Source organism: Antechinus flavipes, chromosome 1 (genome assembly GCF_016432865.1).
Source record: "Antechinus flavipes isolate AdamAnt ecotype Samford, QLD, Australia chromosome 1, AdamAnt_v2, whole genome shotgun sequence".
Lineage (NCBI taxonomy): Eukaryota > Metazoa > Chordata > Mammalia > Dasyuromorphia > Dasyuridae > Antechinus > Antechinus flavipes.
The window spans coordinates 725,551,808-725,567,586 of record NC_067398.1 but is presented as its reverse complement, the minus strand read 5'-3'; the positions used below and the strand labels follow the sequence as shown (position 1 = coordinate 725,567,586).

The 15,779-nt window shown below is 47.1% G+C and overlaps 1 protein-coding gene across 1 annotated transcript; it reads left to right on the top strand.

Annotated features, from left to right (window-relative positions):
• The first annotated feature begins 82 nt into the window (after positions 1-82).
• On the top strand, positions 83-13,341 carry LOC127545859 (zinc finger protein 345-like). The gene is made up of 4 exons (XM_051973355.1): positions 83-4,469; positions 5,811-5,937; positions 6,137-6,232; positions 10,526-13,341. Exons 1-4 carry the CDS (start codon positions 4,434-4,436, stop codon positions 12,325-12,327), a joined length of 2,061 nt encoding a protein of 686 aa, XP_051829315.1. The 5' UTR covers positions 83-4,433; the 3' UTR covers positions 12,328-13,341.
• Positions 13,342-15,779: the final 2,438 nt, after the last annotated feature.

Genomic DNA, 15,779 nt, shown 5'->3' with positions numbered 1-15,779 from the left:
CACAGCCCGCTAAGACTGTGGGGATCCTGGGGGACCGAGGGGTGTCCCGGTAGGTGTGGGAACGCCCAGTGGGCGGGGAGAATAAGGGGCGCTGACCAATGGGCGCGCACGCTGGCCTAGGGGGCGGGGCTTTCGAGCTCGGACTGCGCACTCACGGCCAACCCTGTTCCTCTTCCCCCTCTCAGGAAGCTCCGGTCGGCTGCAACGCACTCCGGTTTCAGGTTCCGCGGCCCAAGTCCCCCCAGCAGCTAAGGAAGGAACGGAATCGGCGACAATGAAAACGCACAGTATGGCGGGGTCCCGGTGTGGCAGAAGTGACGGAGTCCTCCTCTCTTTTCCCTCCTCCCTCCTCCCCTTTTCCTCCCCCCCCTCCTCTCACACGCCGCGTGGGAACCCTGCAGGAGACGAAGGACGCGCCCGTCAGGCCTTCTGGGAAATGGAGTCCGCCGCCCCGGTTCAGTGCTGCGCATGTGCAGAGCCCACTTAGCCGATCTGGGAAAGGTGGACTGAGTCTCGGTGAAGCTCCCCCTTCTCCCCCTGCGGGGAGTTGCGGCGTGAGCGCCGCTTGCTCCTGGGGACTCTGGACGCGCCAGCGGGGCCCAAGGAAAGGAAGGCACCAAGAGTCTTGGGCCCTCTCCGGGGGGTCCAGCCAAAAAACCGACGAGACACTTGTCACGCTGCTGAGCCCCTCCCGGAGAGCGCCGGGCCCAGTGCCGTGCATAGGGGAAGCGCTCCTTAGGGCTCCGCGCGGCGGGGGAGGGCCGGGCAATGCACACCGCACACATTTTCATACTTGGCGCGTCCGTTTTGCTGATTTATTCTCTTTATTTTCATTAAAAACGTATTATTTGAGGAGGGGGTTTCTAGGAAGAAACCTAAACGACACAAGGCTGGAAAATGCTCGGCTCAGAGACGGGCCAGAGCTGGCTAATGTCCGCCCCCCAGAGCCCAACCTGGCCTCCCTGACGTGCCCCCAGCTGCCCGGCCTTCGCCCAGAGGCTGCGAGGGGGTGCGGGGGGGGGGGCGGTGCTACTGCGAGTTAGGGAGTCTGGGGCCGTTTGTGCGGAATGAGGCAGCGGGAGAGAGGTGAAGCTTACAAAGGAACCGAAGGACTCCGACCGCGTTCCAGGGCGGAGCCTGTCGGTCACCCCTTGAGGGAGAGGTGATGGATTCGGGCTGCACCGGAGACCACACAAACACACACACCTCATGGCTGATGATCTGACTATCTATTTGTTCCAAGGGCTTCTTGGTCCGTTGGAAAGAGCAACATTAACTTAAGAACAAAGTAGTGAGATTAGAACTTGGGGGGAGCCGAGTTCATTCCTTGGAAGCTCCCCTGGCCAGCCTCTCCAGTCCCATACCGTGCCCCCCTTTCCCACCACACGGGGTGAAGAGTAGCCTCCTCCATGTTACAGACTGCACTGCGCACTCAGTCTAGGCCGGACAGACACAAGCAGCCCCAGTGAGAGACACAAGGATTCCAGTCCGAGGGTGCACGTGCTCTGGAGAGGCACTCCCCCCACCCCATTTGCTGCCTGTCGTCCGCATCTGCGCACCCAGTCTCAGCCACACTCTCATCCATCCAACCCTGCAGCCCTGGGGCAAAGGAGGCTGCTGGGGAGAAGAGATGCCCGCCCTTCCGATCCCGGGAAACCTCTCCTGCGGAGGAGCAAGGGGCGCAGGAACTATGGAACAACCATATGCCCCAGGGACCTTCCCCAAAAGGAGCAGCCTCCGCACCAGGGGGCCCAGTTGGTCTAGGGCGGCAGGTCGGGCAGAGGAGAGGTGAAAAAAGGGTAGCTCCAGGACCCATCACCACTCTTCCACAGGCTGGGCGAGAAGGGGGAGGGGGACCCCCCGGGGCACGGAATTTGAGCATGCGCAGAAGCCTCTCTAGCCTCAGGACTACGTTTCCCAGAGGCCTTTGCATGTCGCCAAGGCACCTCCTGAACCGGAGGGAGGAGCAAACAAGCGAAACTTCCGCTTCCTTTTCCCCTCCGCAACCTCTTCTTTCACGGTCTGTCCCGTTCTGTTCCTTCTCTGCCGCTGCCGGGGCTTACGACCCTGCGTCCTGAGCCGGGGTGAGTGACAGCTTGGGGCCGGGCGGACGCGCAGGCGGCGGGGCTGCTGAGTGTCAGTCCTGGGTTTCGGAGCCTCCTGGGAGGTGGGGAGGAGCTCTGTGCCAGCGGTAACCACACATGCGCACTCTCCTGAACCACGCCTTCTCTACACCCATTGGTCAGCCTGAGGGGGCGCGACCTGACAACCAATCAACTGCTTGGCTGCTCCCCCGCCCAGCCCAGGCTTTCTTTGTGGACTGCATCCCTAGTGGAAGAGCTCCAACAGTGTGGGAGAGGACGAGACCCCGGGTCCCTTATCTCCCCGTCTTGAGGCCGTCCCCGCAAACACCTCTTGAGGGGTGTGCAGCCCTACACAGCTCCCACCCCTGCTGGGGCTCCCTATTATCCCTAAGGCTGTTGTCACCCCAAATACCTTCTCGGGGGCGTGCAGTCCTGCTCCCCCATTTGTGGGCCCCCATCCCCCCTCCTGTATCCCCAAGTACTTTTGGGGATGGTTACAGAGAATCACGATCTCACCATGTTAGAGAGGAGGTAGGGCTCGCCTGTGATCAGACCGATCGGACCGAGGTCGGAATGCTCTGCCCCGGGGGGTCACAAACCTGAACGCTTTGGGGGTCTCTAACTTGGAGCATCCCGTGTTTCCCCGGAGCCGCTTCCTCCTGCGCTGCTCCGAGAGTCGGCGCCTTCTCTGATGAGGGCACCGTGCTCGGCGCTTCTGGCCCAGGGGCTCCCACCTCATGCAACCGATTCCAAGGTTCTTAAGGGAGACCTTGAGTGTGTCCTTGTGTCGCCTCTCGTGCGCCCTCGCCCTGGGTGAGCCCTCCATAAAATAGCCTTGTTAGCAAGCGTCCGCTGGGCATCTGAACAGGGTGGCCGCCAGGGAGCTCTGCAGCAGCGCTGGCCAGGTTGGTTCAAGAAAGGGCCTTGGGGTCCGGTACCTTCTCCTGCCCGGGGTCTTCGGAATCTTCCTGAGACAATTCAAAGGGAAGCCATTCGAGGTCCTCGCGGGGGCGGGTACCTGCCCAGGGTTCCCAGTGAGGTCGGCGCAGGGGCCCTTCAGTCCCGCAGCCAGTCTCCCCTCTCTTCTGTCCCGCACTTTCCCTTGGAGTTTCTCCAACACTCAGCTAGCTCTGGCAGTGAGGGGTCAGCCCGCGTCCACCCCTGCCAGGGGAAGTAACCCCCACAGCATTCCTGTGTTTGCTCACAGTTACAGCGGGGCTTGATTTCAGGTGCTTTTCCCGGCTCTGCTTGCCTCAGTACAAAGCGCTCTCCCCAAGTTTTCCTGAATCCTTCCTCTCCATAACTTGTTATGGAACTAAGAGTCTCCGAGTCCCTTTGTTCGGTCCATAAGCCGTGGGGCGCCTCCTGTGCTGCTGGGAATGCAGAGAGGGAGGGTCAGCCCTGCCCTCTAAAGGGGAGACAGTCTGTACCCACCCAAGCAGAGCAGGCGTCAGGCCTTGAGTGTTTTTGCTCTGGAGGGCTTTCTTAATCATTGACCGGCTGTGATCATTTCGGAATAAGAAGTAGCCGAATGCTTACTATGTCCCACGCTTATTTCTTATTCTAGTAAGACTGGGGGGGGGAGCTGTGTAAATGAAGGTATGATGTGGTCCTAGGAAGTCCCCTGGGTGAAAGTTCATTCTTTCTGAAGTTTGTATTGAGTGTGTCCCATGATCATCACCATCTTTAGATTAAAATCCACTGAGCTGTTTTTGGCCAGGCCGGAGCCCGCCCGGCCGATAAAATAAACAGACGCCCCCTACTACAAAAAGTGGCAAACGGGGGGCAGGTCTGCTGCGGAGCCGGAGCCGGAGCCAGATCCCGGGAACTGCGAGAACTGGACATCTCGGAGCTTGGGGTCTGTAGACACTCCCCCTGTTACTTTTGACAAAGGGCCTTTGTCCAGAAAGGACCTTTCCCAGAGGCTTATCTACCCCAGCCAAGCACCAGAGGAGCCGACGGTGATCTGAGAGGGCCCCATGCAGACGGCGGGCCTGGCGCCAAGGCTGTGAGGAAGCCAAAGAAGCCCGGCGTTGCCCCGTCGGCAAACCTCCCCAGCGTTTTGCAAAAGGGCGACTGAGGGATTTGGGGGGATGGGAGCCCTTAGAAGCCTGCGCCCGTACTGGAACGGATCCGTGGGCCAAAAGGTAGGAACATTTTTTTCAGCATAATTTCAGTTGTTTTGCACAGTGGGGGGGCCAGTAATTAGGAGGCGAGCGCCTGGAGGGAGATGTCTGCCTAGACCGTTTATAGCACAGAATGCTTGCCGACTGACTCCCCACTGGTGCTCCTTCTCCCAGCTCTGTGTTCCGGCTTTTCCCACAGAGGAGGAGGGCCCACAAGGACGGAATGGCCTCCGTGCTCCCCCTGGCCCGGCCCCACCAGGTAAGTGGGGGATTGGCCAGAAGTTATGGGGCAGTGCCGGGACGTCAGCATGAAGACTCATCCTTTCTTTTCTTTGTCTTCTGCCCCACGATATTGGGACCACCGAGAGTCACCAGTTCAGAGCAGGAAGGGTCTTAGATCTGGTCCAGGGGAGGAGGCAGAGCCTGCCTCATTCTTCCTAAAGTTTGTATTGAGTGTGTCCCATGATCATCACCATCTTTAGATTAAAATCCACTGAGCTGTTTTTGGCCAGGCCGGAGCCCGCCCGGCCGATAAAATAAACAGACGCCCCCTACTACAAAAAGTGGCAAACGGGGCGGCAGGTCGGCTGCCGGAGCCGGAGCCAAATCCTGGGAACTGCGATTCCCAGTGGGGAAGGACCTGCCGAGCTCGGGAGGATGAGGAGCAGCCCCTGCAGCTTCACGAGCTCCTCCCCAGCATCTGGGCCCCCCTTCACTTTTCAGGATGATCCAGGCTGCTCAAACAGAAGGAGCCTAATCATGAGGATGGCAGACATGTGTGAGTCTGACCAAAAGTATGAGTCTACTCCCTGCCCCTTCCCCCCAGAGGAGGGAGTCAAGTGGTGACATCTCCACTCCAGAGTCGAGCTGACAGAGGCCTGGAACTGCAGGGGGCTTCCCCTGAGGGTCTGCTTTCTCCAGGCCTCCCAAGTCTGGCGCCCCTCCCTGCCATCCTCCCCAGGGAGAGGCTGGGGGCAGCAGGGCAGGACTCTTGGCCAGGCCCACAGAGAGTGTGGAAGCCAGAGGGTAGGAACCCCCCCAAAACCTTGTGTCCATTCCCGGTTCCTCCTCTCCCCACGTCCTTGTCCTGGTTCCCAAGCCCGGCTCTGTGACCTGCCTTCCTGTGTCCTGGTGGGGGCCAGCTCAGCAGGTGCCATGGGCCTCGGGGGCTGCCCACAGGGTGGTCCTGCCCCAAAGAAGGAGCTGCTGTCCGTGGCTGTGGGCCCAGCTCTCTCTGAGCCTCAGTTTCCCCTTCTGTGAGGTAGGATTCCTGACCACCGTTACTCCTGCACTCTGCCCACCCCTCACCTGCTCAGTGAAGCCCTGGTGGATGGCCCAAGACCACGAGTGGAGTTGCTGGGTGGCCCACATGGGGGACGACATGCTCTGTGGGTCCCTGGAGTCCAAGTGGGCTCAGTGCTTTCTTAGCTGCTTGGGGAGTTGCCAGGTTGGGGCCCTCAGCCCCGAAATCCGGCTGCTCTCAGAGTGGGACTCTGCTTAAAGGAGCTCGGGGTGGGGAGGGTCTAGTTGGGGTTTAGTAGTTCAATACGTATATTAATCATTATTTTTAAAGTTTTCCTGGCCCTTTGTGCTCCTTCAGGGCTCCGTGACCTTCCAGGACGTAGCTGTGGACTTCTCCCAGGAGGAGTGGGGGCAGCTGGGCCCGGCCCAGAAGGAGCTGTACCGGGAGGTGATGCTGGAGAACTACCGGAACCTGGTGGGCCTGGGTGAGGACCCCGCTGCCCCGGGACAGGGGAGAGGGAATGAATGTGGGGGGCCGGGTATGGCCGAGGGGCAGGACCTAAGGAGAAGCCTTTGCTCTGGATACTGATGACCCCAGGCCCCTCTCATCATGGCCACTTTCCTGGGCTAAGAGTGGACTCGGGGGGACTGCGGGGCTCCAACATTCCCATTTCCCATGCACAGGGCTTGCTGTCTCCAGTGCCCATGTGGTCTGCCAGCTGGAGCGAGGGGAAAGACCGTGGGTGCCCGAGGGAGACGCCCCAGGAAGCAGCCATGCAGGTGAGTGAGTCAGGAGTCCCTTAAGGGCCAGGGCCCTGTGCTGGCAGGGGCCTGGAGCGGGGGATTCCTCCCCTTGCTCTCTCTAGGGTGGCCATGGGCCCTCTGCCCACCCCTGCCCATTCCTTCTCTGTCTCTTGAGCAGATTTCACTGAATTGACCAAATTAGTGATGTTCTCTTTGCCATCTCGGCTCCCCAGCCTTTGTCCAGGATCGTACCTGGTAGGGTGCTGGTCCCCTTGCTTTCTTTCTTAGGGGTCTTCCCATCATCCTCTGTTCTTGGGATCCAAGCCACAAAGGCGCAGGACAGGAATGAGGTCCTCAGGCTAGAAGCCTCCAGCCCCAAGCCCCTCAATCCTCCATCCTTTTGCCACCCCCTGAGCCCTCTCTCCCTCCAGACTGGTCTGGTCTTGGGGTGTTTGCTCAGAGAAAGGCTTACAGGAAACAGGGCCACGGCCTGCGGAGCTCCAGTTAATTGACTCCATAAACCCTTTCAGTTGTCTTTTCCACACTATGAACCATGAGATCCACTAGAGAGATCCACTGAGAGAGACCACGAGAGAGGAGGAGGGGACCCCAGAGACCATCCAGGCCAACCCCATTCCTTTGCAGAGGGGGACGCCAAAGCACAAGGAGGCTGTGTTTGGGTCGGCAGTATTTGGGCCCGGGGCCTATGATTCAAAACCGGTGCTTTTCCCAGTGTGTGGTGATGGCTCCCTGGTCCTGAGCATGTAGTGGGGGGTGAGACACAAAGCCCCAGGTTCAAGTCTTTGAACTGTTGTTTGTCTGCAAATTGGAGGAGGCCGTACTCGCTCACTTCAAGCCCACAATCCCTAATCCTTTCTTTGTCTTTTTAACTGAGAAGCGGAGAGGAACATCCTATAAAAGGTGATGCTCTAAGCAAATTAGCAGAATCTGCGGTAAAGGGAGATTGTGGCCAAAGAAGAGCTAGAGAACATTATGAAATGCAGAATGGATACTTTTAATTAGGTTGAATTAAAGAGGGTTTGCACAAACAAAACCAATGCAGCCAAGATAGAAGGGAAGCAGAAGACTGGAAAACAATTCTTAGAGCACGGCCGTGTCCCTGAGAAAGGCCACGTTTCTTCAATGTGTAGAGAACTGAGTCCGATGTGTAGGAGAGAGGTGTCTCGCCCTGTGCTTCCGCTCTGTGAATGCCATCTCCCTGAGCTCTTCCTCATTGCCAGGCTCCCTCGTGTGCTTTTTTTGGCATCCACCCTGGCACACTTCCTTACGGCTTACAGTCAATTTATCTTTTAGTTGCAATCTTTGGAAATGAATTTCTCCCTCTATCTCTGTTTATCCTTTTTTTCTTTATGTGTATCTCTCAGTCTCTCTCTGTTTCTCTCTGCTTCTCTACCTATGGCCCACTTCTCTACCTCTTTCCCTAAGGAGGGCAGAGAAGATGGAGGATGAAAAGCCCCCACTATTCCAATGTCTGTATTCTCTTTAATCATAGGAAGAATAAAGATTCTTTAAAATCCTAAAATCTTTTTTTTTTTTTTTGAGAAAATTGAGTAACATTTCATTCCAATCTCCCACCCAATGCAAAATCTTCTCTATATTATTCTGAACTGCTGGTCATCCACCCTCTACTTAAACATTTTGAGAAATAGTCATTTTATTCCATTGTGGAGAGATGTCATGACATGGCCAGAAATAATCCTGAAAGTTAGATCTTTCACTTTCAAATATGGCTCCTTTAAAACTTTGAAAAATAAATATACTTTATCTTGTAGAAAGTCAACATAGAGAGGGGAGTTTGAAATGGGCCCTGGGGTTAGAACAACAATAATAGCTAAATCTTGCTTTACATTTGAACTTTGACTTTTATTAGCAATGAGATTGCCAGCCCCAGTTTCTTCAAATATAAATGAATTGAATGTAAAAACTCAACCTATCTATGGATTTGTAACTCCTTCCACCAAGTAATCTGTGATTTAGTCCTAGGAAGTTGCCTGAGGAACATAAAAGTTAAATAACTTATGATTTGGAGGTCACAGAGCTGGTTTTTAGACTCAGTTTTTCCTAATTTTAAGAACAAAACTCTGTACTCAACTTAGTTGTTTTTATAAAGTATACATGATTTTTTTTTAAATTTTAATTTTATTTTATTTAATAATAACTTTGTATTGACAGAATCCATGCCAGGGTAATTTTTTTACACCATTATCCCTTGCACTCACTTATGTTTCGATTTTTCCCCTCACTCCCTCCACCCCCCCCCCCCCCCAAGATGGCAAGCAGTCCCATATATGTTAAATATGTTGCAGTATATCCTAGATACAATACATATTTGCAGAACCGAACAGTTCTCTTGTTGCACAGGGAGAATTGGATTCAGAAGGTAAAAATAACTCGGGAAGAAAATAAAAAATGCAAATAGTTCACATTCGTTTCCCAGTGTTCCTTCTTTGGGTGTAGCTGTTTCTGTCCATCATTTATCCATTGAAACTCAGTTAGGTCTCTTTGTCATAGAAATCAGCTTCCATCAGAATACATCCTCATACAATATCGTTGTCGAAGTGTATAATGATCTCCTGGTTCTGCTCATCTCACTCAGCATCAGTTCATGTAGGTCTCTCCAAGCCTCTCTGTATTCATCCTGCTGGTCATTTCTTACAGAGCAATAATATTCCATAACGTTCATATACCACAATTTACCCAACCATTCTCCAATTGATAGGCATCCATTCATTTTCCAGTTTCTAGCCACTACAAACAGGGCTGCTACAAACATTTTGGCACATACAGGTCCCTTTCCCTTTTTTAGTATCTCTTTGGGATATAAGCCCAATAGAAACACTGCTGGGTCAAAGGGTATGCACATTTTGATAACTTTTTGGGCATAATTCCAGATTGCTCTCCAGAATGGTTGGATTTGTTCACAACTCCACCAACAGTGCATCAGTGTCCCAGTTTCCCCTCCAACATTCATCATTATTTTTTCCTGTCATCTTAGCCAATCTGACAGGTGTGTAGTGGTATCTCAGAGTTGTCTTAATTTGCATTTCTCTTATCAATAGTGATTTGGAACATTCTTTCATGTGAGTGGTAATAGTTTCAATTTCATCCTCTGAAAATTGTCTGTTCATATCCTTTGACCATTTATCAATTGGAGAATGGCTTGATTTCTTATAAATTTGAGTCAGTTCTCTATATATTTTGGAAATGAGGCCTTTATCAGAACCTTTAACTGTAAAGATGTTTCCCCAGTTTGTTGCTTCCCTACTAATCTTGTTTGCATTCGTTCTGTTTGTACAAAGGCTTTTTAATTTGATATAATCAAAATTTTCTATTTTGTGATCAGTGATGGTCTCTAGTTCATCTTTGGTCACAAATTTCTTTCTCCTCCACAAGTCTGAGAGATAAACTATCCTATGTTCCTCTAATTTATTTATAATCTCGTTCTTTATGCCTAGGTCATGGACCCATTTTGATCTTATCTTGGTATATGGTGTTAAGTGTGGGTCCTTGCCTAATTTCTGCCATACTAATTTCCAATTATCCCAGCAGTTTTTATCAAATAATGAATTCTTATCCCAAAAGTTAGAATCTTTGGGTTTGTCAAACACTAGATTGCTATAGTTGACTATTCTGTCTTGTGAGCTTAACCTTTTTCACTGATCAACTAATCTATTTCTTAGCCAATACCAAATGGTTTTGGTGACTGCTGCTTTATAATATAATTTTAGATCAAGTACAGCTAGGCCACCTTCATTTGATTTTTTTTCATTAATTCCCTTGAGATTCTCGACTTTTTATTGTTCCATATGAATTTTGTTGTTATTTTTTCTAGATCATTAAAATATTTTCTTGGAAGTCTGATTGGTATAGCACTAAATAAATAGATTAGTTTAGGGAGTATTGTCATCTTTATTATATTCGCTCGGCCTATCCAAGAGCACTTAATATTTTTCCAATTATTTAAGTCTGACTTTATTTGTGTGGAAACTTTTTTGTCATTTTGCTCAAATAATTCCTGACTTTCCTTTGGTAGGTAGATTTCCAAAAATTTTATGCTATCAACAGTTATTTTGAATGGAATTTCTCTTTGTATAAAGTATACATGATTACAAAATAATGATACATTTTTATGTAACATGAAGAATTATGAAAGACTTTCTTTGATCTTAGAATATAATATTCAATTATTATGATTCTTTTTAAAGTTGTCCAATAATATTTCTTGATGGCGGTGGATACAGAAGTCAATAATATGTATGTAGCAGGAGACAGAGGAAATAATTATTTTTTTTTTTAAATTTCTTTCAGGTTGGGAGACCAAGTTTTCAGCTTCAAAATTGGGCATTGCAATTAAAGAATCATCTCAGGAAATACTAACAAGGGTTGATATATGTGTCTCCAATTTAGAAGAAGCCTGGAAACTTAAAGCCAATTTAGAAACTCCTCAGAGCAATAAAGAAAAGAATATCCATAAATGTGATAGCTACGGAGAAGGTGAATATAATGAATGTGGGAAACCCTTCACTTATAATTCAAGCCTTATGGAGTATCAGACAATTCATATTAGTAAAAAGCTTTATGAATGTCATGAATGTGGAAAGGCTTTCAGTCAGAAAGCAGAAATTAGACAACATCAGAAAATTCACACTGGAGAGAAACCTCATGAATGCAATGAATGTGGGAAGGCCTTTCGCCGTAGTTCGCAGCTTACTGAACATCAGAGAATTCACACTGGAGAAAAACCTTATGAGTGTAATGAATGTGGCAAAGCATTCCGACAGAGATCAAAACTTACTAGACATCAGAGAATTCATACTGGAGAGAAAACTCATGTTTGTAATGAATGTGGGAAGGCCTTCCACCAGAGCTCAGCACTTATTCAACATCAAACAGTTCACACTGGAGAGAAACCTTATGAATGTCAAGAATGTGGGAAGGCTTTTAGCCTGAGCACACGATTTATTGTACATCAGCGAATTCATACTGGAGAGAAACCTTATGAATGTCCTGAATGTGGAAAAGCCTTTCACCAGAGAACAGGACTCACAGAACATCAACGAATTCATACTGGAGAGAGAGCTTATGGATGTAACAAATGTGGGAAGACCTTCTGCCAAAGAACAGGACTTACTCAACATCAGAGAATTCATACAGGAGAGAAACCTTATGAATGTAAGGAATGTGGGAAAGCCTTTTGCCAGAGAACAAGGCTTACTCAGCATCAGAGAATTCACACAGGAGAAAAACCTTTTGAATGCAAGGAATGTGGGAAAGCCTTCCGAGTAAGAACACTGCTCACTCAACATCAGATTATCCACACTGGAGAGAAACCTTTTGAATGTAAGGAATGTGGGAAAGCCTTTCGCCTGAGCACAGGGCTGAGTGAGCACCAGAGAATTCACACTGGAGAGAAACCTTATGAATGTAATGAGTGTGGAAAGGCTTTCCGCTGGAGTGCAGGACTTAGCCGACATCAGACAATTCATACTGGAGAAAAACCTTTTGAATGTAGTGAATGTGGGAAGGCTTTCCGTCTGAGCACAGCACTGACAGAACATCAGAGAATTCACACTGGAGAGAAACCTTTTGAATGCAACGAATGTGGAAAAGCCTTTCGTCTGAGCATTGGACTTACTGAGCATCAGAGAAATCACACAGGAGAGAAACCGTATGAATGCAGTGAATGTGGGAAGGCCTTCAGTCAGAGTACACAGCTTAATCGACATCAGAGAATTCATACTGGAGAGAAACCCTATGAATGCAATGAATGTGGGAAAGCCTTTTGCCAAAGAGCAAACCTCACACAACACCAGACCGTTCACACTGGTGAAAAGCCTTACGAATGTAATGAATGTGGGAAAGCTTTTAGCCAAAGCACAGCCCTTACTGGACATCTGAGAATTCACACTGGGGAGAAACCTTACGAATGCGATGAATGTGGGAAGGCCTTCCGTCTGAGAACAGGACTCACTGAACATCAGCGAATCCACACTGGACAGAAACCATATGAATGCAATGAATGTGGAAAGGCTTTCCGACTAAGCAAACAGCTTACTCAGCATTATAGAATTCACACAGGAGAAAGGCTTTTAGAAGGTAGAGCTTTTTAAAAGAAACAAGTTGGAGGTTTTTGGCCAGAGTACATTCTTTTGCAGAAAGTAGAAACTTTAACCGAAGGGAAACCCTGTAGATGAATCAAATTCCTATCTAATTTCATACAACAGCTGTTTCAGACCTTTTCCTCTCTGTTCACTTTCACATTTGCAGCAGATGACTTACTATGGAGAATTTTGTTTCAATATGAAAGGAGCTCATTATTCTTTTTCCTGATAATCAGAGGAAAATTGGCCCCTCTTTCTTCCTGATTACGCTTTTGGGTTTATCATCCCATTCATCCTTATTCCTCTCCAATTTCAAATTATTTGCCAAGTCTTGATTTTTATCTCTATAACATGTCTAGCATCTAATCTTTTTTTCTGCTCACATAGCCACTCATTTAGTGCATGCCCTTTTCATTCTTCATCTGAACTATTGCAATACTTCCTAGTTAAACTCTCCATTCTCAATCCATTTTCTACCCAGTTTTCAAAATAATCATCCAGAGGCTTGGACTTTGCTATGTTTTCCCCAACTCAAGAATCTTCAATGACTTCCTTTTGACTCCAATGCAAAATACAAACTTCTCACCCATTTGAAGCTCCTCCTGGGCTTCTCCTTTAACCTGTCTTTCTGGTTTATTTCATCTTGTTTCCCCTCATTAATTCTCATGTCCAAATGAATTGTCCAGCTTTCTGCTCCCTGAATCTTTCATTTCATCACCTGCTTTTACACCTTTCTGCTGGCCTAAAATGTTCTCTCTTCCACCTTTTACATCTTGAAATTCTTAACTCCTTTTAAGGATTAATTAAAATGTTATCTCTTACATAAGACCTTTGCTTAGTCATTCCAGATATTGTTGCTCCATGGTGCCTACCCCCTTACCCAATAATTTAGTGAATGAATTTTGCAGTTAGTAATCCATGTATATTTCCATTGAGGACAGTTTTGTTTCTGTCTTGTAATCTTCTGTACTTAATACAATGTCTTACATTTAATTGACACTTAATAAATCCTTATTGAATTCATTTGGTTTGATATCCCATTTTCCATTATCAGTAAGTTGTTTAAATAGATCATGCTAGAGTTTTAAAAAATATCTTTTTCTCACTTTTATTTTTCTGGATTATATTAATTTTGACCTTTACTAAGTCCCTGGTCAGACTGTACAAAGCTATCTGATTCAGGAATAACTTCCACATCAATAACAGGTCATTTTTTGTGTTAAAATAATGTTGTGACTTTTTTTTTGTGATTTTCCAGAAAGACAAAATTTGAGACTTAGAAGGGATTCAGAGGCTCTAAAGGAGTCCCTGCTCTAAAATACGGAAGAAGTGGTCTTCTAGCCTCAACTTGAAGACCTCCAATGAGGGAACTTCAAGTTCAGGACAATCCATTTAATTTTTTGTTTTGTTGTTTAATTGTGTTTGACCCTTCATGACTCCATTTGGTGTTTTCTTGACAAATATACTGGAGTGCTTTGCCATTTCTTTCTCCATTCCACTTTAGGATAGCTCTAGTTGTCAGAAAATTCTTCTTGATCTCAAATGTAAATTCTTCCTTCACATCACAATCCTTTAAATATCTGAGCACAGCTAACATGTCCCACCAAGTTTACTTTTCTCCAATTCAATCCTCCCTATTTCTTTCAATCAGTCTTCATATGTTATGAACTCAATGCCCTTCACCATTCTGATTACCTTCTTATGAACACCTAAAATGGGCATTATTTCTTAAATCATAATGCCCAGAACTGAATAGTTTTCCAGACGAGCCCTAGCCAGGGAATAGTATGATGGGATGATTCCTGTTACTGGAGTCCTGTGACCCTCTGAATTTCAAGATTTCACTAGCTTTTAGGGCTGCCACATCACACTTCTGACTTATATTGAGTTCACAATCCATTCAAAACCCCAACTGTTTTTCAAACTGTTATCCAACCATCCACCCCCATTTTGTACTTGTAAAGGCCAGATGATTGGAACCAAAGTTTTAAATTTTACATTTATGCTTACTAGATTGTATTTTTTTGGATTCAGCCAAAAGTTCCAACCTATCAACATCTTTTTGGATCCCAGATTTGTCATCCAATAAATTAATGATCCCTAGTAAATTTGTGTCATCTGAAAAGTTGATGAGCATATTGTCTATGCCATTATTCATATCACTGATAAAAATGTTCACCTTCCATCCATGAAATACAAAAATACTTTTCAGGAACTATAAATAATGAAGCAAAGTCTGAATTTGTTCCAAACACAAATGATGGATTTCAAATCAGTGATATAAACATTAACAGACCATGATTTGCCCTCATATAATTGAAGAAGAGACTATGAAGTTGACCAAATTCATAGTTTGAGAAATTCAGCCAGAAGAGAACTTCTAATCCCCATAGAATGTAGAATATAGCCTATAATATATGTCTCTTCCATATTTTTAATAGAATTTAATCTCATAAAGACAAATAAATTAATTGCCCCATGATCTAGAATCAGAACTCTTAAGCTTACAGCATAAATATTTTCGGACTTTCATCAATTAAATATTTTCTAGGCTCATGATTGGACCCACTTAGAATATAAGAATCCAGTTCCTTTCCACCCTTTCCTTGGGATATCTTTTCAGTTTACTACCCTGATTATAATGAACCCTCTACCTCTAGCTTGTTCAGGAAAACATTTTTTCTCCTGCTTCAGTTTCCTCCTCCATCTAACGAATCTCATCCTGCACACTACTTGCTTCTCTTTATCCTGTATTTCCAGTGTCTTGATTTAGTTTGCTTAACTCTACTTATTTGTTTTGAGAGGTTTCTTTTAGGAAGTAGGTGAAGGTGTTAATGGGAATGGATAGCTATATTTAAAAAGAAAAGAACATTTCATTTTAAAAGGAAAAAAAAAGATCCTGGGAAATGCCACTGAAAACCTGTCAAGTTGATATGTACTCATTAATTACTACTTGTTGGTGTTTTTCTTCTTTAAAATATAATAAGATGGTTCTCTCTGGGAGAAAGTTGGTTTCTCGGGGAGGTTTTCTGGAAGCAGCCTTAGTTTCAGTTGAAAGTAATAATCACCCAAAACACAGCCAGGTGTTAAAAGTTCAGATCTTTTATTGCCTCCAATATAGCCTGATTAGCTTAGAGGCCTATCTCTCTGCTTGGTTCCAAGAGCTCCCTCCGAATGTCTCCAAATCCAAAGGTTTGTCCTTCAGCCCAGCCAGCACAAAGGTGAATCTGTCTTGTCTCTGAGAGAGGGCTTCTGGCTCTCTGCATCTGTCCCAGTGTGCTCCTCTCTAATCTAATTCAGCTGAACTCTCTCTAACCCAAAGTAACTAACCCAAAGCTAAGAGCCTCTTTATATATGATTTCCCAAAGGTTGACTCCTCCTTCTGGAGGTACACCTAAGGGAGGTGTGAATTCACAAAGTTACAAAGTTTACTTTGTGACTCTCCCATACTTGTGAACTCC

Coding starts and splice junctions, on each gene's coding strand:
- LOC127545859 (XM_051973355.1), top strand. CDS start 4,434: ATGGCCTCCGTGCTCCCCCTGGCCCGGCCCCACCAG. Junction 5,938..6,136: donor CCGGAACCTGGTGGGCCTGG/GTGAGGACCCCG, acceptor TCCCATGCACAG/GGCTTGCTGTCTCCAGTGCC. Junction 6,233..10,525: donor CCCAGGAAGCAGCCATGCAG/GTGAGTGAGTCA, acceptor AATTTCTTTCAG/GTTGGGAGACCAAGTTTTCA.